This window comes from Onychomys torridus, chromosome 23, assembly GCF_903995425.1.
Source record: "Onychomys torridus chromosome 23, mOncTor1.1, whole genome shotgun sequence".
NCBI classification, from domain to species: Eukaryota; Metazoa; Chordata; class Mammalia; order Rodentia; family Cricetidae; genus Onychomys; species Onychomys torridus.
This window is the reverse complement of record NC_050465.1, coordinates 12,689,147-12,712,050: the sequence shown is the minus strand read 5'-3', so window position 1 is coordinate 12,712,050 and position 22,904 is coordinate 12,689,147. Positions and strand designations below refer to the sequence as shown.

Here is a 22,904-nt window from a genome sequence, read left to right as displayed (position 1 = left end):
AGTGAAGGAAATATAAAAGTAGTAAATTAGGCCCTCAAGAGGAATTTCAAAATTTTCAGACATGTTAGACAGAGCATCAGTGACCCAAGCTCTAAACGTTCTGCCAGGAATGAGAGGAACTGTCTTAAGGCTAGACGGGAATGAAACAAGGAGGCACAATAGAAATATATTCTATTGAGAAAAATATCAATGAGAGGTACTTGGGAGAAGGAGATCAGAATGGCCCTGAATCATAGGAGGAAAAAGAAGATATTTACTTCTTCTGTGGCCACTTAATGGGAAGCAAGCAGTCGGGGGCAAGGTTAGGTGGATAGACATTAGTCAGTGGATAAAATAAAACGGAAGTAGTGCTTGGAAAGAAAACTCCTGCTATTTTTAGAGGGCAAGGTAGAAATATCCATGGGGGGAGTGATGAGTGGAGAATAAAATCAAATGATGAGATACACAAAGTCAGAGACATGGGGATGGAGATGAGGAATTACTTGAAAGGTTAGTACTTAGATGAAAACTGGAAACTGAAGTAAGCATATTAGTCATACTGTTATCAAAAAAACACATACTAGTATGTTTTCATGAAGAGAAAACGAAGCAAGTTAATCTATACCTGCAGTGTACATCAAGCAAGAGGAGCCTCCCCAGAAGAGAACTCAGAATACTTCATTTTAAGTATTTTTCAGAGCTATATGATTAACTGCTTTTCTTCTCTTAGTACAAGTATATTTCCAGATATGGCTGATGGAATTTGTATATGTATATGTACAAGAAACTATGAGAAATAGAATATAGTATGGATCATATTGCTAGATATTTGGATTTTGTGAAATCATAGCATCCTAATCTAAAAGTGAAATGAAAATTTCAGAAAATAGGTGTAACAGCAGAATTTTGTAACAAATACTGTAACAGAGGAAATACTGGACCAAAGCAAGACTGAAAATCAGCAGGGCAAAATCCAGACTTTGCCCCTCCATGTCTCATGTCAAAATGCTCTTCAGATCTCCAGCTCCATTCAGGTTTGACTGCAGCACACTTCTTTCTCTTGGGCTGGTTCCACTCCCTGTTAGTAGCTCTCCCCAGCATGTATTCCACAACTCTGGTATGTCTGCCATCTTGGGCTCTCCAAGGCAGTCCCCACCTCAACTTCACAGATTCACAAAATGGCCTCCATTCAGGGACACATGCCTAGCCTTGGTAGCTGTCCTTATGCACAGAGGCAACTTTTGTAACCCATTTCTTGTATTCTTGACTCTAAAGCCAAACCACATGGCCAAAGCTGCCAAGTTTTGCCCCATACTGGGACTTAGAACATGGCCCCTTGTTTTCTGTTTTTCTTTGCCACCTATGCTTGGATGTCCTTGACTTGACCTTTAGACCAAGTTGACCCCAAACTCAGAGATCTGCCAGCCTCTGCCTTCCCAGTGCTGGAATTAGCACCAACATGTTTGGCTCTGAACTCTTCTTTAATTCCATTCCGCAAGTTGGAAACTTAGCTGGTGTGGGAGTCATGCCCTGATTTCATTGCTCTCTTTGTTTGAATTCTTAATCTACTTATCTCTTGAACTTAAGATTAAGCTCCATTCAAGTTCTTGGTGCTCTTCTTTCCTTCAAATTTTACAATTTTTAATTTATCCTGCTTAACTTGTTCTTTTTCATTATAAACTTCAGTAGAATTACCACTAAAAACACAAGACACCCAGGTGGTACTGTTGCATGCCTTTAGTCCTAGCACTTGGGAGGCAGAAGCAGGGGAATCTCTGTCAGTCTGAGGCCAGCCTGGTCTACAAATCTAGTTCCAGGACAGCTAGGACTATTACACAGAGGAATATGGTCTTGAAAAAGTTTTTTAAAAAGTTTAAATCAGAAGACATAGTCTATACCAGGTTATATTGAAATTTCTTCTGCCATGAGAATTAATCCAGAGCTCTTCACTTTAACCTCAGACAGACTCTTCAGAAAAGTACAAAAGGTAGCCATGTTCTTCACCAAAATATCACAAGAACGATTTCTAGACAACTTCCTAAAATTCTTCTCTGAAACCTCTTGAGCCAACTCCCAACACTTCAAATTATTATCATCACCATTATCTTCCATGTTCTTCCTAGTATGCTCCACTAAACAGTGCTTAAAACATTCCATTGCTTTCCAGACCCCAAGTACCAAAGCCCAAAGTCCTCCTGACTAATGCATGTTCAGGACTATCACTCCTGGTACCAAGCTCTGTCTTAAGGTTCTTATTCCTGTGAAAAGATACCATAACTTTGGCAACTCTTACAAAGAAAACATTTAATTGAGGGTTTAATTTACAGTTTAAACATTTAGTTTACAGTATTAGATGTTCAGTTCATTATAATCATAAAGATGAACATGGCAGCATGTAGGCAAACAGAGTGCTGGAGCTGGGAGTACTGCATCTTGCTGGCTACAGGAAGTTGACTAACTATCACACTGAGTGAAGCTTGAGAACAAGACTTCAAAGCCTATCCCCACAGTGACACACTTCCTCCAACAAAACCACACCTACTCCACCAAGGCTACAACTCCTAATAGTGCCATTCCCTTTGGGGACAATTTTATTTTTTGACTGGTTGCTGTGGAGATCCCATTGGACTGGACTAACCCCTCTGGGGACAGAAGATGTTTGTTTGGCTTGAACCGTTTGGTGGACACCCAGGCAGGGGAATTGGGATCTGTCCCTGGTCTATGGGCAGGCTTCTGGAATCCGGTGCCTGTGGTGTGACACCTTGCACATCCTTGTGGCAGTGGTAAGAGGCTGGACCTGCCTAGGCTCAGTATGCTGGGCTCTGCTGGTTCCCCATGGGAGACCTCGATTTGGGGGATGTGGGGATGCAGGGTGGCTTGGGAAAAGGATTGCATGTGGGAGGAGTGAGGAGGGGAATTTGTGGATAAATTTCTTAAAAAAGAAAAATTAAAAAAAAAAAGAAATGTGAAAAATAATGTGTGTCATTAAAAATATATGAACAGGTAGGAGTGCCATCTTGTGGAAATCAGTGTGGCAAATCCTCTTGAAGCTGGAACAGATCTACCACAAGATCCATTTATATCACTAGGGTCTATACTCAAAGGTCTCTACATCCTACTACAAAGACACTTGCTCAAACATATTCATTGCTGATCTATTTATAATAGCCAGAGTTAGAAAACAGCCTAGATGTGCATTAACAGATAAATGGTTAAGAAAAATATGGTGGTACATTCACCATGGAATATTACTCAGTGGTAAAAAAAATTCATAAATTTTGCAACTAAATGGATGAAAGTATAAAAAAAAAAAAAGTCAGCCTGAGAGAGTTAATCCTAACCTCAAAAGACAAATATGTAATGTTATAGGTGGTTTTTGGCTATTAATACAATGACAAGCAGGCTGCAATCTGTAGAATCTCCTAGGTTAGATATAGAGTCAGGAACTAGGAGAAGCAATGCATCTCCCTAGGATGGGGAAACAAAATAGTTATGAATGGACAGGGATAGGAGGAACAAATGGGGAGGGGGAGACAAGCGAGAATGAAGGGAGGGATTTTGGGGATAGACAGCTAATACTCAGGGAATTTTGAAATGTCATACACAAAGATAATATACATTTCTTAAAACATGCATGAAAGAAATCTCAATGTAATCTCCAAATCACAAGGGAGAAAAACCCCCACCTATATATCTTTTAGCACCTAATGAAACATCCAGTTCAGGGAATTGATTACACAAGAAAATTTTGGGCAAAGAGGCCCCATGAGAACTCTCAAACAACTCAGGCTGTTTCCAAGGCGATAACTTGCTCTCCACAAACTGATGACAAGGCTCTCTTGCTGAAGACAACACTTATGTCACTCACCAAATGTAGAGAATTGTGCCGGTGCCTACATAGAGCCCTGCCCCGACTGACTAGGACTAGTGTTCATGGTACTGTAAGCTACTCTCCAGGCTACCAAAGGTGAAAGGTAAATAACAATCCAGCTATAATTCCTATGATCTACAATAAGTGTATTGCCTGCAAGTAACATTGATGCCACAGTGGCATAAATTCTGTGGAAGTAACCAACCATAAAAGGCCCATTCTATGAGATGGAACCACTTGTCACACTTCCTAGTGGCCAAAAATATATGACCACATAGGCCACAGACCCAGGAGAAAACCTAATATTATTATATTATTCTTAAGTTAAAGGAACATAGCCACTAAATGATTCCTAATGACAATCCACTAATCAGATCAGTGTCTTGCTCAGGCATTATCATGGAAGCTTCTTCCTGTAGCACATAGGAACAAATGCAGAGATCCATGTGTATGCAGAGAGTGAGAACCAGCTCTAAAGGGGGAAGTAGACACTCGCCCTCAAAATTATTCCAGGAACTGTCTCCAATGGACATCCACTTGTAAAGGAAAAAATTCTTTTTTCCAGACAAGTCTCCTAGGCAATCAAACTACTCTCAATGGCAGATTGCATGCCCATCAGTAACTGACCAATATAAAAAACAAATGTTATTTATGAGGGGTTTGTTGTTTGTATTTTGTTGTTATTATTGGTTTTGTCTTATAATACTTTACCTGGGAAATTTATTTATTTACTTGTCTATCTATTTTTACCCCATAGATACTTTGCTTATAGGGTATGGCTTTCAATTTTGTTTTCATGGGGTTTCTGTGTATATAAATGTGTGTCTCTCAGCATCTGCATGTGTTTCTTGTGCTTCACTTTAGCCATTTTTCTTCAAAGTTTGTTTTGCTCTACTCTGGTTTATTTGTATTGTATATTCTAACTATTATTATTATTATATGCCTGGTCCTTTTCTAATGATAGAGAGAAGGGAAGGCTGCATATTTAATTGGGTATAAAAGTGGGGAGGATCTAGTATGGAAAACTTTATATGGGAGTTTATAATACCTTTCTATTCCTTTTATATCTCTCTCATATTTTAATCACTTAAATACTATTTTAACATACAGCACTTTAGAAAAATGATTTTTATAAAGGCAAAAAAATTTTTATACTAATGCTTATATACTAATGCTTGTTAAAAACCTTTTCATCATACTAAATCATAAATGCTACTAAAGATATTGACCTAATATATGTATGTGCATATATGAATGTATATGTGTGTGTGTGTGTGTGTGTGTGAATCAGTAAATATGCCTATTTACTGCTCTCTTCCCTTCTGAGAGGAAAAAAGGCACAGGATTTTTAGTACCAAGATCCATATTGTTTTACTATTTAAAAGATAGAAACTGAAAAAAACATAATTAGCAACTACAAAATGTTCATGGGCAGATAATTCTGTCATTGAAGTACCAAGAATCAGGACTTAGGTTTGATCCCTAGCATCCACATAAAAGTCCCAGGTTGGTGGTGTGCTTGTAACTTCACTATTGTAAAAGCAGAGGTGTGTGCACCCCTGGGTCCTTCTTTGGAGATCTCCAATCTGTGAAAGACTGCCTAAAAAAACCAAGGTGGACCTCTCTTAAGGAATGACTCAGAGACTGGCTTCTGACCATTACTTTATTCACATATTTTGAGACTGAATACTTTTTCCATTTTTAAGTATCAAATGTTATCATAGCTGTGTATAGCTGCTTCATGTTCACACACATACACACTTACATCAAAATGTACATACACAGAAAATCAAAAAAGGAAACTCTACAAACTCAGACAAGTAATAGAATACTCGATTGCTCTTTATGACAGAAGAAGGACTAGGGAAAAATTAAACCAGTTGTAGGCATTATCAGCAGACAAAGAAATAATAAATTTCATGGACATGCTATAAGAGATGTAACTAGAGGGGTTTTTTATTAAGAAATTTTTCATTCATTTTACAGACCACCCACAAATCCCAATATCTTTCCTCCTCCCACCCCCAGCCTTCCTCCCCGCAACATCCCCATTCAGAAGATTCAATTCAGTTAAGCCATACTTCTCTCATTCATGTGATTTCTGTATGGATCTGAATTTTCCAGAGTGTCAGATATGTTTTCTGAAAGCCTTGTATATATAGTAAGATCTAGTATACAGTCGAAAAACGAGGAACCAGGGGTGTAAAGGCTCAGATGCAGAGCAGTGGATTCAATACCACCAACAAAAATTTCATCCATATCTCAGTGACTGTGGAGCAGAAATAGAGAAATAGCAGGAAAATACAGAGTAGGCCTTCTGAATCCCAGCAGAAGGCAGATTTGAAGGAAAGCTGACTCACAGAATAGCACCAGAAAATCTTTTGGTATATGAAAGATTGTGTTCAAAGTTCAGTGAGTGCAGCTGAAAGGGAACTCAGAAAGCACAAACTGCTGTCTTCCCTTCTGAGAGGAAAAAAGGCACAGGATTTTTAGTTTCTTTCTGTGTTTCTAAGACTAAAAATAAGAAAAATAGAAGAGCAAATTTTTAGAGAGCAGTGGGAGAAGAATCTAATCATTGTCTACAAATTGAGCATGGTACTGGAGAGCAAGAAGCATAATAAATAAAATTTACCTCTTCATTTTCTAAGTATTTTAAAGCCTTGCAGCCTGCAAAGCAGGGAGAAAAATACTCCTTGTCATCTCTTCCACATACAGAAGTGTAGATGGAGCTTGAGCAACCACACTGCATGTTGCATGGAGCTGTGAGATTTCCAAATTGACCTGACCTGAGAAGTTGAGATTAAAAACAATTATAGCACCATCATTTAAATTATCAATGCACATGTCAAGATATCAATAAGATCCACTCATGTGCTCATTTAAATAATTTTTCCACAGGTTTTCTGAAGTCTAAAAAAATAATAAAGCCCACATTTAAGAGTATACCATTTGATAATCCTGGAGAGATGGTTTAGCTCTTAAGAGCACTGCTTGCTCTTCCAGAGACCCAAAACTCCATTTCCAACATTCACAATGCATTTCCCAACCACCTTTAACTCCAGTTCCAAGGAATCTGATGTCCTCTTATGGTCTCTAGAGGCACCAGGCATGTAAGTGGTTCATATAAATACATGAAAATGATCTTTATTTGCTCTTACATGGACATAGGTTTCCATGATTCTTATATTAGTGTTAAAAGCATATTTAAATAGTTGGAAAGGTTTCATGTAACTTTTTTAGAACTCTTTTATGTGTGTATGTTTGTGTGTTTGGTTGGAATGTGTATTTGTGTGCCATGTGAGGGATGTGCCTACAGAAGCACAATTGTGTCATTGAATGTCTTGGAACTAGACTTAGAGACAGTTATGCCCCTCAGTGTGGGTGCTGGCAACCAAACCTCAGTCCTCAGAAGGAGAACAAGGGTCCTTAAACACTGAAACAACTCTCTAGCTACCACTTCCTTTTTTTATTAAACTTTTCAAGAAACTGTCACTTTTTCCAAAGTGGTTTATTACTAGGAGCACAAAGTTATTTGTGCTCAAAGATCACCAGGGAAACCAGAAATGCTAAGTACACAGGACTTTCATCTCAAAGGAATGGACATAGAACTTTTCTTCCAACCAGAAATCTGGAAATTGGAAGTGATTAAAAATCTTGTGATCTGCATTATCCATTGAGCAGGCAATATTGAGCACTTACAGCCAGGACCAGATGTATCTAAATGATTCTTACATTACCTGTAAAGCTAGGGGCTCTCCCAGGCTCCTACAACAAGGACAGAGGTAGCTAATAGCCTATATGATCTCCACTCTATATGAATGACCATAACCATGCCAAATCCTTTCCTATGTTCTTCAGATAACACAGATCATCTATCTCTATAACTCATCTTCTTGGAAGAAATGTCATGGACCTTGAGTTGAGTTTTAATGTAACTATGCTTCTTTGTGCGCTGGGGATCCTATTACACCAGAAAATGTTTTTCAAAATTATACTGTGTTTAAATATGCTGACATTATACCTGATTTGGCATCAGACTCCCCAAAATTTGATTCAGGTTGACAAAGTCAATCTGAACTGAGTTTTTTTTTTCATTCTCATCTATTCTTGGTTCATTTCACTATCTGCAGTGACACCTAAGAATGCTAAATTGTGGGGCACATGACCCTCCTGGAAGGTAAGGAAAGTTTTCTTTAAATAGGTATTAGGGTTTCAGGAAACTCAGGCCTCTCATTGAAAAGGGATCTCAACCCTTGAAAGAGTGGTACTAACATGGACTCTTCTCAGTCTTTGTGACAAAACATGCTGTAGAATTATTGAAATGTTTGTTAAGAGCCAGAAAAACAAAATATTCAGAGCTATAGCTTTGCAACTTTATATGCCTAGGAACTGATATGAAGAAATCCCATGAGAAGGGAGAAAAAAAATCCCTGTCAATTATTTAATAAAATGGAGATGGGGAAGGAAAAAGGGGAGGGAGAGAAGGAAGAAGGGATTTTCTGTCATACACATCTTGGCAGGGCAGGCAGAATGGACTCAGATTCCAGGCTAGCCACACAATTTTCCGGCTCGCCCTCCTGCATGATTGCACCAGAACTCAGAGTTCTCTCTCTGCCTGCCTCTTGCCAGCTCAGACCCTACTAGTTCAGAGTAGCAACACCTCAGTTCAAGGAAAGGCAGATGGAGCTCCACCACCTGTACCTTGAGCTAGGACCAGACTGTCACGGAGCTTAGTTTGTTTGTTTTTCCTTCTCCTTCATAGCAGGAATAACTTAGTTTCAGTGGTTCCTTCATGGGATAAAAATATTTAAAAGTCATAAATGCCTTAAGCTTGTGCTGATTAAATTTCCTGAGATATTGGTTATTCAGTATATGGAGGACATTCTCCTCTCCTGCTTATCAAAGCAATGCCTCAGTGAGTGCTTATCTTTTATGTTAGATAAATTTAAAGAACATGATTAAATTCTGTGGCTAAGTCAATTGGATACACCCTAAACTGCCCTATCACTACTGAGGGATTGACTCTCTTCTTTAAGTTGCTTTCTGGAGAGTCATGGTTAAAGTCTATAAGAAATTTAACAGCTGAAACACAGCAGGAAGGTTGGGGCTCAGCATGAACTTACCTCATGTATAAATTATCCCACGAAGATGGAAATACACTGAGAGTGGAAACCAACCTGACTTGAGAGAAAAGAAATAGTGCAGAAGGGTTGTGAATGTAGAAGGGCACAGTGAATGGAAACATCTGGAATGAGGAACTGGATGGAGTTTAGTAAACAGAAGTGGGAAAGGATGGCACCTGAGCAGTGTGGACCCAAAAAATGGAAAAGAGACAAAACAGCATCAGGCTCCCCTAAGTTTGATCAGTGTTGACAAATTCAATCTGAACTGAGATTTCATTCGCACCTCTTCACATTTCATTACGCTCCCTGCACGACACCTTCAGGGATCCCCTCAGTTTATGGTTGTATTTCTGCTAGCGGTCTACAGGAGTTTCAACTGTTCTCCACATTCCTCTTTAACAGTATGATTTTAATGACTTAAGCATTCTGATATGGGAACAATAGTTAAGATTGTGACATTTGGTTCACATTTTTCTAGTGACTAATGGTAATGAATTTATTTCTGCATATTTTCCATATATATGTGGGAAATATATACAAACATGTATGTGTGTATACATATATATAAAATTTGAAGAAAGGAAAGTGTAGATTCAAATTATTTGTCATTTATTGTGTTATTTTCTTTTTACTAATATAAATGCTATTAGGGATTTTATATGATCAGAAACAAATCTTTCACTTTGTATATGTTATTTTCAAATATCTTTTTACAATTGGTGCCTTTGATTTTAAAAACAAAAAGTCCTTGAAAGCCAGGTATGATGGTGCACATCTTTTATTCCAGGAAATGGGAGTCAGAAGCAAAAGCAGAGTCAGATCGATCTCTATAATTCGAGGCCAGTTTAGTCTACATAGTGAATACAAGAACAACCAGGTATACATAGTATGACCCTGTATCAAACCCCCTTACCAAAAAAGCAAACAAACAACAATAAAAAAAAAAACAGAAAAAGTTCTTGAAAAAGCAGGTTTTAATTTTTATGAAGTCCAACTTGGAATTTTCTTCCTCAATTATGTGTTTTATGTCATGTGAAAGAAATCCTTACTAACTTCAAAGTAAAATGATTTTCCCTCATATTCTTAGAAAATATTTTACATATATGCTTATGATTCATTTTAAATTACTCTGTAAAATACAAAGTAGGAATCCAAGTTTATATCTTTACATATAGATATCTAAAGGTCTCAATCAAATACAATTTTTACATCTTCAAATTATTTTTATTACATTTTATTTGTGAGTATGCATGTATCTGTATAAGAACATGTCATGGGGGTGGGTACCCTCAGACAACAAAAGAGGATGTCAGATCCCCTGGACCTGGGATAATTATCAACCAACTGACATGGATTCTTGGAACCAAATTCAGGCTCTCTGGAAGAATAGCAGGCATTCTGAGCAATCTCTCTAGCCCTACTAATAGTATTTATATGTAATTTTTTTGGTCTTTAATTTTTTTTTTTGGAGATAAAATATAAGTATGTTTCTCCTCTCCCTTTCTTCCATTCAAGCCTTACACACTCTTTCTAATTCATGACTTCTTTTTTCACTACATGTTATTGTATGTATACACACACACACACACACACACACACACACACACACACACATATATATATATATATATATATATATATATATTTCTAAATATATAGTCTGTTCACTCCATATAATGCTACCAAATCACTTTATACATATTCTAATACCATCTTGTACTTGCTACATACAGTAACATAAAATTCTAGTTTTAATTCTATCATGAATATATGATACACACATCTCTCTGAGATATATACCATTAATATGAAGAGTAAAACTCTCTTTTATACTTCATTTACATGTTTAATAATTCCAAGACTTATATAAATATATATGGTTACTGGATCATTTTTCTGAAAAATATTTTCTTAATTATAATTTTAAAATCTAGCATACAAACTCTTATATTTACCCATCATAATCTTCATTGATTCCAGCAAATTCCACTGTTTCACACTCTACAAAAAGGATTAAAGCTAAAAGCATGAGTGCTACAGTAGACGTCACCACTACGAATCTTATTTTGTTCTTACAAGACATCTCCAGCCTGTCAACAATTAAACCTCCCACAAAGCGGCCAACTGCATTTCCTGGAAGTACAATAACTCCTGAGAAAAGGAAGACAAAAACACTGTTTAAAAGCAACATTTGAGAGAATAGAAAAATTACACATAGATGACAATCCCGCTAAATCTCAATACAGATTTTAAAACAAAACAAAACCAAAATCTAGATGATGTAGTAACTGAATAAATCTAGACTTCATAATATATAAATTTTGTGGATAGGGATGAAGCCATTATAGGTCTACTGGATTCTGGTAAGGATGGTGATGTGTTGCTCCTATACACTAGATATCTACTTCAAGCCAGGAACTTAGTCCATACCATATAGAAGTTATGAGCTGTCTTACTGAGAAATATTATTGCTTAAGTAATTGAATGTATGGCTTATTGCAAGAGACTTAATTGTAATAATAGGCTGTCTCTGTGAACCAACTCAGTGAGATCTCTCATAGAAGATCAACATGAGCAGTCTTACAATGTGAAACTCCAGAATACACAGTATAAGCTATGGTTTTTCTACTTTAGCATAAATACTTAGGAAGAGAAAATCACAGGTAGGATATGAGCTGGAAAACTAAGAAAAAAGAGGAGGATAGAAAAATAGAAATCACTCAGAATAGCAAAGTAAACTCACACAATACTGCAATCCAATCAGATCCAAATGTAGACCACAATGTGTAGTAGTGGGTAGAGGAAAAAAAAAAACACCAATACAACACAAACACAAGATTAAATCACTCCATAATAAATACATACAAATGAAATGAAGTGAAAGAAAAGATGTGGAATATTTATTTAAGATGTGTTACATTTGTTTATGCTGTTCAACATTTGTTTAATGATGCAAATATGTACTGTATTCTTTATGTTGCATTTGTTTAACTCTGTGAAGCTGTGACTGTGCCTGTCTAAAACACCTGATTGGTCTAATAAAGAGCTGAATGGCCAATAGCAAGGTGGGAGATAGGATAGGTGGGGCTGGAAGGCAGAGAAAATGAATAGGAGAAATCTGGGGATATAGGAGATCAAGAAACAAGAAAAGGAGGAGAGAAGGATGCAAGGGGCCAGGCATCCAGCTACACAGCCAGCCATGGTGTAGGAAGTAAGGAAATGTATTCAGAAATAGAGAAAGTTAAAAGCCCAGAGGCAAAAGAAAGATAGGATAATTTAAGTTAAGAAAAGCTGTCTGGAAACAAGCCAAGTTAAGGGCAGGTATTCATAAGTAAGAATGAGCCTCTCTGTGATTTCTTTGGGAGGTGGGCTGAGGGCCACCAAAGAGCAAAGAGTAAAGAGTGAGAGTAAAAAAATCACAACAAGAAGCAAGAAGTAAAGGTAACATTTGAAAAAGTAAAACAAACAAGAAGAGTGCATAGAAAACACATAATTGAGAAAATAAAAATCCAAGTTCAGGTCTGAGATTATGGAAGAGGGACACTCAGCACAAGCTCTCTCTTTCAAGGGATGAAATAAATGAATAAAACATCTTAAGTGAAGATATGCTTAAAACAGCATATCCCTCCTATGCTCTTATGGTAATATAGTCTCACTGCTCTACCATCGATATCCATGTGCAGTGTATTACAGACTCCTGAGGGTACATACCACCAGTACACGCAACATGCCCTGACTTTGTCAAATGTTGGGCAAAGCCTGCTTCTACTCTAAATAGTTTGGTGAAAATTGATAAGAATGAGAATAATCTGAAAATACAACCTACTATTCTCACCCTATTCCTTGAGAATTTCAGCTCTAGGAGATCCAGAGAGATCTATCCAGGAAGATATTTTTCCTCCATTTATTATCATTTTAATGTGGATTTTTATTTCTTGTTATTTTATCTTTTTAATTTTTCCTTTTTTCTTCTTTTATTTTTTAAATGATGGGGATTTTCATGTACCATAGGCAAGTGTTCCAGCACTGAGTGACAGTTCCAACCTTTCAATTTCTTATTATTTATCTATTTATATTATTTTCAAAAGTTCTCCCTTTCTCTCTTCTTCATCCCACAATAACTTGACAACAACTCAAGGGCCTGATATACATTATACCCAGAGTTATATTTTCTGAAGAATTAACTAAGTTCCAGTCATAACCCAGTCTTTCTTGAACCCTACTGGGCCTTCTACTTAATGAAATGGAGGAAACATACAACTCCACCTGTTAGCCAGTACAGGTTGTGGGGGAGTGAAATTAGATCCAGGATAAATATCCATACCATAGCAATGGATATCAAAACATAATGGTAGGAGAGACCACATCTACATCTAATTCTACAACAGTCAAAGCTGCAGCAGGTCAGACTTCATGTGACTGGTTGAATCTGGTGACGGAGTGTCACAAAGTATAAGCTATGATTCTAATTGCTAATATTCACCATGAAATATCTTCAGTCCATCCATAGACCAAGCAACACTGATGCAGCAACCAACCTAAGAATCACTTTCAAATAACAGAGTTACTGTCAACAGTTTCTTTAGAAGTCTATGACTCCTACCAGTGTTATGACTCCAGAAAGAGTCACCACTGAGAATGTACACCAAAAGTTAGGCTGTCTACACATCTGCTTGAAACGGCAGAGTTTGTCCACTCTATTAAGACTTGCAGAAATGATGATTTACAATGATCTTGACATGGCAATCTCTGTTGCAAAATTGTGATCACAAACAATGAAGATATAAACACATTGTATTATAAACTATTCAGTAAATAAACACAACTTCACATGAGAAATATCCCAATTATTCCAAGTCACACAGGAAGAATTCAACATATTATGAATGCCATCTGTACAAAAGTAAAGAATTGTATGTGTGAGCTCATGTGGAAACCTCAATATAAAAAAATTATGAAAATTAGAAATACATAGTAGATGAACAGTATGAATTAATAATTAATTAAAAATAAGAGAAAACAACTCAATAAAGAGAGATTCTGAAAAATAATACAAAGCTTAGAAATGAGAAGCTTGATAAATTGAACCAAAACCAATTGAACTGGGTATGGCAGAGCACAGCTGAAAGCAGGCAGAGCAGCCTCAAGGACAGATCAAGTTCAAGTGCAAGATCAGTCTGGGCTGCATCCCACCCCATCTCAACAAACAAAAGTAGTTGAATGCCTTACCAATAGATTAACTCAAACTAAAGAGAAGAGTGCCACTATGTGGCCAGCAAGATGGCTCCATAAGAAAAGATGCATGCCACCATTCCCTGGAACCTAAAGAGTATTATGCAAGAGTGACTCCCCCAAGTTACTCTTGACTTCCACATGTGTGTTATTGCAAGGTCATGCATGTATACACATAAGAAAAACCATAACTAGTGAATAAGTAATAATGTATAAGAGTTAAAATCATTTCAAGAAATTTATGATGTTGTTGAATTAAGTATAAAAATAATGACACATCCATTATAAACTTGTTAGTAGATTTAATGCATTACTGCTTTGTGTTTAGAAAAATGTTTTGAAAAAGAAAATATTTAGGTATTTTACATAGGCATTCATAGATATATTTATTAGAAAGTGAAATATATACTGTGTGGGCAAAAATTTCTAAGTAAATATTATGGATTAGTGTTAATTTGATGGACTTCAGAAGAGTGGAGAGTAAGAACTCTAGTGAGAAAATCATTTTACCTTAGAATCTCAGATGTGAAGAACACCAGCAACTAAAAGAAAGGATGAGGGAGAGAAGAAACAGGAGTTCTTAGAGGGTCTTTTAATTTATTAATTAATTTATGTTATTATTATTATTATTTTGTTTTTGAGACAGGGTTTCTCTGTGTAGGTTTAGTGCCTGTCTTGGATAATACTCTGTAGACCAGGCTGTCCTTGAACTCACAGAGATCCATTTGGCTCTGCCTCCCAAGTGCTGGGATTAAAGGCATGCCCTACCAGGGTCTGGCTCTTTTAATTAATTTTATGTGATTTTTTATATGTTTTAAAAAATATTATTGAGTAATGTCAACTTACAGTTTTATGATATACATCACTTATTGACTCATACCATTAAATCTGGCTTGAAATGTCATTGCACTTGAAATTGCTATAGTTACACCAGTGTTTGTTCTGGTTGGGGTTCACATATAATTTTTGTAGTCTCCTCCTTTCAACATTTGTATGTCTCCATATTTAGGGAAAGCTTCAGTTAGCAATATATATTGCAATTTCTTCCCATTATGCCAACATTTAGTCTCTTCCTATAGCATACAAATGTAAGAATAGTTATCAGGTGATTTTTTTCCCCTAGAAGTTTTATGTGATGGATATAAATACTGTAACAGGCTGCTCTTTATTCTATTCTCTTATATATACAGTTCCTTTGTACTGTAAATAGGCATAGATGATAGAGAGTGTATCTGTGCCTTGTGAGAAGAGACAAGTTAGCTTATGATTTTCAGAGGACATGACGATATTTATTCAAAAGCTAAGAGAAGAAATGTGTTATCTGGGGTAATAATGTCTTCCTCTGGATCAAAGGACAAGCATAACTAGTGGCCATTATGCAAAATTTGAGTTCTCTAACTTTAGGATTTGATTTGTTGTTGTTGTTGTTTGCTTTGCTTTGTTTTTGTTTTCTATGTTACAATTTACTCTGAGTACATACATTAACTGGTCCCTGTTTATATCACTTTGTGGGAACTGTGCCTCAGAAAAATGGGCTATTTCTTTTAGAATTGTTGGACAGTGATGTTTCATGCACCCCCCCAAACATCACAGATTATTGCCAATGAAGTATAAATCATGGAAAAATCAGGCTGGTACTCACAAGGATGCTTCAACCTGACTGGTTAGCTTTCATAATGTGGAAGGATCTATACACCCTGCTGGAGGAGAACCGTAGTTATCAGTCATATTCATGTGTTATCTGTGAGAACTATGATAATGACTGGCATGGCAAGCTGTACCCCCTGTTGTAACAGTGAGATGAATGTTAGGGGAGGAAGCAGTCACTTTCTGATGTGCTGAAGTCTCAATGAACACGACAAAATTGATATTTTGCACTATTACTAACCTGAAAACCTGTGTCTGGACAGGTCATAGGCCCTAGGGAAGAACCTACTACTATTACTCTGCTAGTTGGATATAGTATTAAATCAACTTCTAGCCATTTATTATAATTCCATAGATCAATACATCTCTCAACAATCATCTGAGAAGAATCTATCTCCAGCAGATGGTGATTAGAGCAGAGGCCCACAATGGCCAAGATCCAGAGACAGAAATTGAAGAATGCTCAGCTCTGCATGGAAGATGTACACTGTAGCCCCTCTTGCAAAGGCTCAGGAATCACAGTGGAAGAGGAAAAAGAAAGAGTGTAAAAAGTCAGACGACAGTGGATAACTACAAAGAAACAGTGTCTTATGACTACACCAAGGCTGAGGCACACATGAAGGCACAGCATGTACAATAGTGTCCAAAAAACCTGTGCAAGCCCTAGTGAGACCACATCCCAGCATGACAACAGACATTGGGCAAGAACTCCAAGCACAAGCCATGGAGCTACTGGCAACTGTTAGCTGATTGGAGTGGGAGAGAGCATTTCTCTTACACATCTACCTTAAGTTATCAGCAGTTTTCTCTTAAGAATCCATGGTTGATATGTAAAATTAAATTAATTATAAGATAAAAATATTTTTAAACAAAGAGTCTACCTTGAGACACTGCCAGTCAGATCACTTCCTTGAGCTACAGCTCTTTGTGAAAGGTGGTTTTACAGATAAGACTCTAAAGAATGGGGGAAGAATTTTCTAAGAGACTTTCTCAGAAAACTACAGGCCAATGACTTCCTAAAGTAGGCAGCTTCTCAAAACATAATATAACTCACTCTGGGCACTTGACAAAATCAAAGCTTTGGGATAGAAGCCTGAAAACTCTGCAGAATGACAAGATTAGATGAGTCTAAGTCATTGCTATTGATACCAAATTTGCATGAAAGTTTATCCTTACAAGCCAAGGTAGAGTATGCAATTGTTAGTACATCTATTATACCTGAGCTGATGCACCAGAATGTATGAAAAGACCAGTATGTAAACATATGAGGTCAAATCAATGTGAATCTGAAAAATATAATTTCTAGTGAAATAAATAAAATAATCAGTACTAAATGATGTGAATTTTTTAGAAAAACATTGGGTACAGACCCACAAGCAGAAAGGTATAAAAGCACAAAAAGGAAGAACACATTGTAGCTTGAGAACACTCATTTCCTACAGTAAGGGGAAAGGAAATAGGCAGGTATATAGAGGGGGAGGCTGGAAGATAGAGAGCTATAAAAACAACATTGTGAAGTTTTATGTATTAAAAATATTGATGCAGTATAGAGTTTTCATGTTTTTATACTTATAGTAAGTAGTATTCAAGTACACTGCACCCTGTATCTTCTTCTTACATAACATACTTCTTAAATATACATATCACACTTAAATATACATATTGTAAATACTTTGAAATCTGTACAGTAAAAAGGAAAATATACCTGTGAGCATAGTAGCAAGTGAGGGCGTTAACAAAAACTGATTTTCTAAATATTTGGGCACAAATACGGAAGTTCCTTTAAAATTGAGAGACTCTGTGGATTTGCACAGGGAGAAGCATATCAGCAGTGGGTTCCTCAACAGACACTGAAACAGAATAGGTCACATCACAATCATTTTATCTCTTCATATGCTAACATTCAATCTGCAGAAGTAGCTTCCTATAGTCTAAACATGGTTATGCAAACAAAATTATATAACTCTATAATAGACACATTCCATAAGAGATTTGTAGTTTGGTTGTTCTATACAGCAAAAATAGCTTTTATCTCTGTATCTGTTTGCTTTTGAAGGTATGTCTTTGTTGATTGTTAGATACACTCATATTTTGCATTTACCTTACTCAGTTGGTGAGTGCTGTATAATTTTGCATCATATTATTCCAATGTATTTATTGATTCCTATAGGATCAAATACTTATGTCACCTTCAACTCCCCAGTGTCACAAACACAGTTACAATAAAAAAAAAAAACCCTATGCATGCACTCTTGATCTCCTAGGAAAGAGTATCTTTAGAATTGTGTACAATTGTAAGGGGTTTTGGGTTATTTTTGACTTATGAGTAATTTAATTCCTTTTTTAGGTTCAAATTGTTATTCAGGTTGTATTGTTTTATAATAACACTTTAATATCAGAGAGTCTCGTTTCCTAATGATGTAGCTTATACTCTAAGATTCATCAGAACAATATCTCAGGTTCAGCAAGACCTTGCAGAAATGTACCATTGCATCAGAACATCATTGAGTGTGGGAAGGTCTTCCATGTGTGAGTGTTCTAAAACATAGCCAGTAATAATGTTAATATCACAGCAAAGAAGCCTTGAGATAATTCCATCCTTCAGACTGTGAGCACTTTAGTCACCTCACACACAGCTGAGAGAAATAAGCCTCCTACAAATTTTGCACTAATAAGTAAAACCATTCACTGTCATTCTACTAAGTTTGCCACGCAGCAATAGCTAAGGGACATGGAGCACATAACTAGAAACACTTGATAACCTTTGCTAACATTTGTAGGCTTCAAAATTTTGCCATACAGACAGACATACACAAGATAGTATTTCTTTTTTGTTTCTATGTTTTCAAATATAAATGTGCGTTTTGGGGGTTGGAGAGATGTGTCAGTTGGCAAAGTGCTTGCTTTGCTCAAGGGCCTTAATTCAGTCCCCATAACCCTTATAAAAAAAATGCCAGGCACAGTGGCACACACTCATAATATCAGTGCTGAGAGATGGCGGTGGCAAGGATGGTCCCTAGGCCTATTGATAAGCTAGTCTTGCCTACATAGCAAGTACCAGACTAGCATGTACTTCAAAAAAGAAAATAAACATTTATAGTACCTGAGGAATGACACCTGAGGTCATCTGATCTCTACACGTATGTGTACTAATTTGCATGTGAACCTGAACATATGTGAACATCTACACACATGATACTATATGCATACTTGTGTGTTCCTTCATATAATTTAGAGGTTCAGTTTGTGTGATTGTGTGTGCTATACTATGCCTCCTTATAGATTGGGTAGATTTCCTAAGAATTCCCTATTCATTCTATATATTAGCTTCATGAATTTAGTTAGCCATTAGTTATCTACTATACTGGATACAGATTCATTCATAGAACAAACATTCTTGACTTTATATTATCTGACCTAAGAACTTCTACTTTGTGGTTTACATTGGTTAAAACTTGCTTACAGCACATTTTCACATCTATTTTATACATGTATTCTCTTTCAACATTCACTTATTTTATCTAAATAACTTTATAAACCTGGAAATTATCTATGTATATAATATGAGATATGAGATAGGAATTCAGATATTTATCATAAAATACACTGAGCAATATTATTCTCCTTGCTTATGTCATAAAAATACTTCTTAAATATATATGTATATAGACACACACAGATAACCAATTGTTAAGTTGTCTACTCTTTAACTATGATTTATTTAGATGTGCATAAGATATTTGTTATTCTTTAAAATAAAAAAAGGCATTCCATATGATTGTTTACTATTACATTGAATTTATAGATCATTGGACTAAATATTTCATGCAGAAACATAGCCTTTTCATGAATTAGCATTATACATCTGTCAATTTCCCCAAGTGTTATTAATACAGATAGGTTGCATTCAATTTTCTTCATGAAACATAGCTGTTAAATAAATTTCTGAGTTATTTACAACTTTGTGATAATGTTTTAGTCTACAATCCAATTAGATTTAGAAAAAAGATATAAAAATGGCAAGGCATGGGACAGGGTCAAATTATCACTGTTTAAAGATTATAAGCTCTCATGTACAGAAAAACCTAAAGGCAATATTAAAGCAATATTAAAACTAATAACTTAACTCAGGAAATTTGTAGCATATAAAACTGAACCATAAATCTCAGTAACATTTAATCAGCCAGATGAACCTGCTGTGAAAGAAATTGTGGAAACACAATCAAACAGCTGTAGAGAAAAATCCCTGGATTAAGTTTGACCTTGAAAATGAAGTACTTCTATAATGAAAGTTGTAAAACACTATGAGAGAAATTGAAGTACACACACACACACACACACACACACACACACACACACGGGAAAGATCATACATGATCATGAAATAATAAATGCTGGAAAAAGTGAGCTATACTTTCAATACAACCTCAAACAAAACACCTGTGATTTTATTTCAGAACTATTGAAAACAATATTGGAATTCATATGGTAGAGAAAAAAGACACCAATAAGTTGAATTAACATGTAACACATCAAAGCTGGAGGTGTCAGTATATCTGATATCAAGACATACCATAGAGCCACAGTAGACAAAGAAGCATAACATAGACAGAAAGAAACAGTTTTACCCAGTGAACCAAATGTAAAACTATGGAGGTTATCCAAGAAATAATCAATCATTTATAGCCAGCTGATTTTTAAGAAAGAGTCAAAAGTAAACACCAAAGAAGAGACCGGTTCTTCCATAAATAAATGTCCACATGCAGAAAACTGTAATTTGACATCTGCTCTCATTCTGTAGAAAAAGCCAACTTGAGGGTGATTGAAATGTAAGCATAAGATCAGAAGCTAGAAATCTACTAAGATATAACAGAAAGACTGCACTATATCAGTATGAGTAAGTTTGTTATTTTCTTGTCTATAACTCCAAAGGTACAGAAAACAGAAGCAATGTAGATAAATGTGATCATTAAAAAACAAACAAAGACACAAAACAAACAAACAAACAAACAAAAAATGAGAGGCTTCTGTTCAGGAAAGAGACCTGTTGGACCCTGTTATCCCCCCTCTACACCATTTCTTGAGTAGCTGCTGCCCTGCTTGCTGGCTTTTACCAGATGCCCTCCCTATGCTAATTCCCTGCCTGTTTCCTTCCTCCTGAATGCTTATCAGAGGTTCTTTGTTTGTGTACTCTCATTTGGTGTATGCAAGAATATAAAACATCGGTAGCGAACTTCTGCTCTCCAGGATTCTCCCATTGTGCTGTAAGCCTGTATTTAAGGTTTCCTCCCTCCTTCAATAAACGGCATTCGGCACTCTGCTTAGGTGAGTGACCCACTGTTTTTGTCTCTGTTCTTTGATCTTTAGCCCCTAGCTTGGACATGGTGTATGGGTGGTGTAGCGCGGGCATTACTGCTACAAGTGGAGGTTCCACCAAGATCCGAGAAAGAAGGGACACTGCTGATGGACACCCGAATGTAAGGCTGGCCAGCATTTTAAAGAAAAGAGAAGGTAAGGGTGGGTGAATTGTTATAAATTGTCATGGGTGCAGCTAGATCACAGTCGCTCCTGGAGAACAGTTAATTGGACTGCTGAAGCAGCAGGGCACTGTTGTTAAGAGCAGGACAGCTAAAGATTTCATTCAGATTCTCCAAAAGGTTAGTCCTTGGTTTTGGTCTCTGGGGGTTTAATATACCAGATTAAAGGGAAAGAAAGAAAATAAAAAAGGAAATTTTCCCAATAGAGAAGAGGGAAGGAAAGTAAATTTCCCAATAGAAAAGGAAGGAATTTTTAATTTAAAAAAAAATGGATTTTCCTGGTAAAAGGGGGAAAATACTGAAACTAGGCCTAAAGATTTTAAGGCCTTGTAAAAGAAAAATAAAGAAAAAAGCCTCTCCCTAGTACTAATTGAAAAAGAAAAGGCTCTTTCCAATATAAAAATTTCAGGATAGCTAAAACTCTGAGCTCTTTCTGCCTGCCAGCACAGAGTGGCAGCATCTGAATTACAAAGAATCAATGGGTGGTCCTCACTGCTGCTGGCTGAACTAGCAAGCTAGCCCAGAGGTTAAAAATTTTGTTGTCTGTTTGCTTAAGTTTGTTTTAAATGTTTTTTCTTTTTAAATTTTTCCCTCAGAGTGGAAATAATTCAATATTAAAGATCCCTTCGTGGGAAATGTTTTTCCCTTATGGCGGGAATAACTCATTATTAGTAAGTAGTCCCTTCATGGAAGAAAGAGGAAGTTTAAACAGGAGTGCTCAGTGGGAGTGCACACCTGGCACAGTGGACAAAGGTACATATGGTGGTACATGAGATGCTCCAGAGCAATGGACAGGCAGGTATGTGCTGGCAGGAGACATAGCCAAGGAGGGGAACGCACTCACAGGTGGGCAAGGGAGCAGGAGGCCTCAGGAGGAATGGGCACTAAAAGTTTAAACGGGCCCAACTTCTGGTGAAAAATGATTTTGGTCAGGACATGGAATGCTAAGTCAATACTGTTGAAATTTCCAGGGATATTAATCATTCATTGTATAAAGGATGTTCTGTTCTTTTGATTGTCTCAATAAATGTTTGGATGAATGTTTGATTTTCATAGTAGATAAACTAAAGGAACAGGATTCATAATTTTGAACTATATATTAGGTAGGCTCTTGTCTGTCAATCATTACTAAAATTTTGGCACTGCTCTCTAAGTTTCTTTCCAGAAATTCTTCATATAACTCAATAGAAGTATAACACCTGAAATGGATTGATTTATTAGCTTATTAAATAATGTTGTTGCTATGATAAAAACCCATAAAAATAATCTCTTACTGACAAAAAGGTTACAAAATTATTTTTCCAGTAAATTAAATACAGATTAATTGTTTGATCCACAGTGTTAATACTTGGCAATTTACATTAATGTGTTACTTGGGATCTATAAAAAAGGATTTTGTAAAAAGACTCTAGAAAAGTATTATCTAAAGTTACCTCTTCAAATTCTATAGAGATTATGTTTAATGCTTTTATAATTGACAGCCCCTTACTACTAAAGAAAAATGGGAGGCTGCAA

The 22,904-nt window shown here is 36.4% G+C and overlaps 1 protein-coding gene across 1 annotated transcript in view; it reads right to left on the bottom strand.

Moving 5' to 3' along the window:
* Nucleotides 1–22,904, bottom strand: part of LOC118573392 (solute carrier organic anion transporter family member 6A1-like) — a 78,507-nt gene that overhangs the window by 20,927 nt on the left and 34,676 nt on the right. Inside the window, exons 7-9 of the mRNA XM_036173689.1 lie at nucleotides 17,558–17,702; nucleotides 10,929–11,124; nucleotides 6,483–6,636 (exon numbers count right to left, since the gene is read on the bottom strand). Of these exons, the coding sequence (XP_036029582.1) occupies nucleotides 6,483–6,636; nucleotides 10,929–11,124; nucleotides 17,558–17,702 (495 nt within the window). The remainder of the gene's footprint in view (nucleotides 1–6,482; nucleotides 6,637–10,928; nucleotides 11,125–17,557; nucleotides 17,703–22,904) is intronic.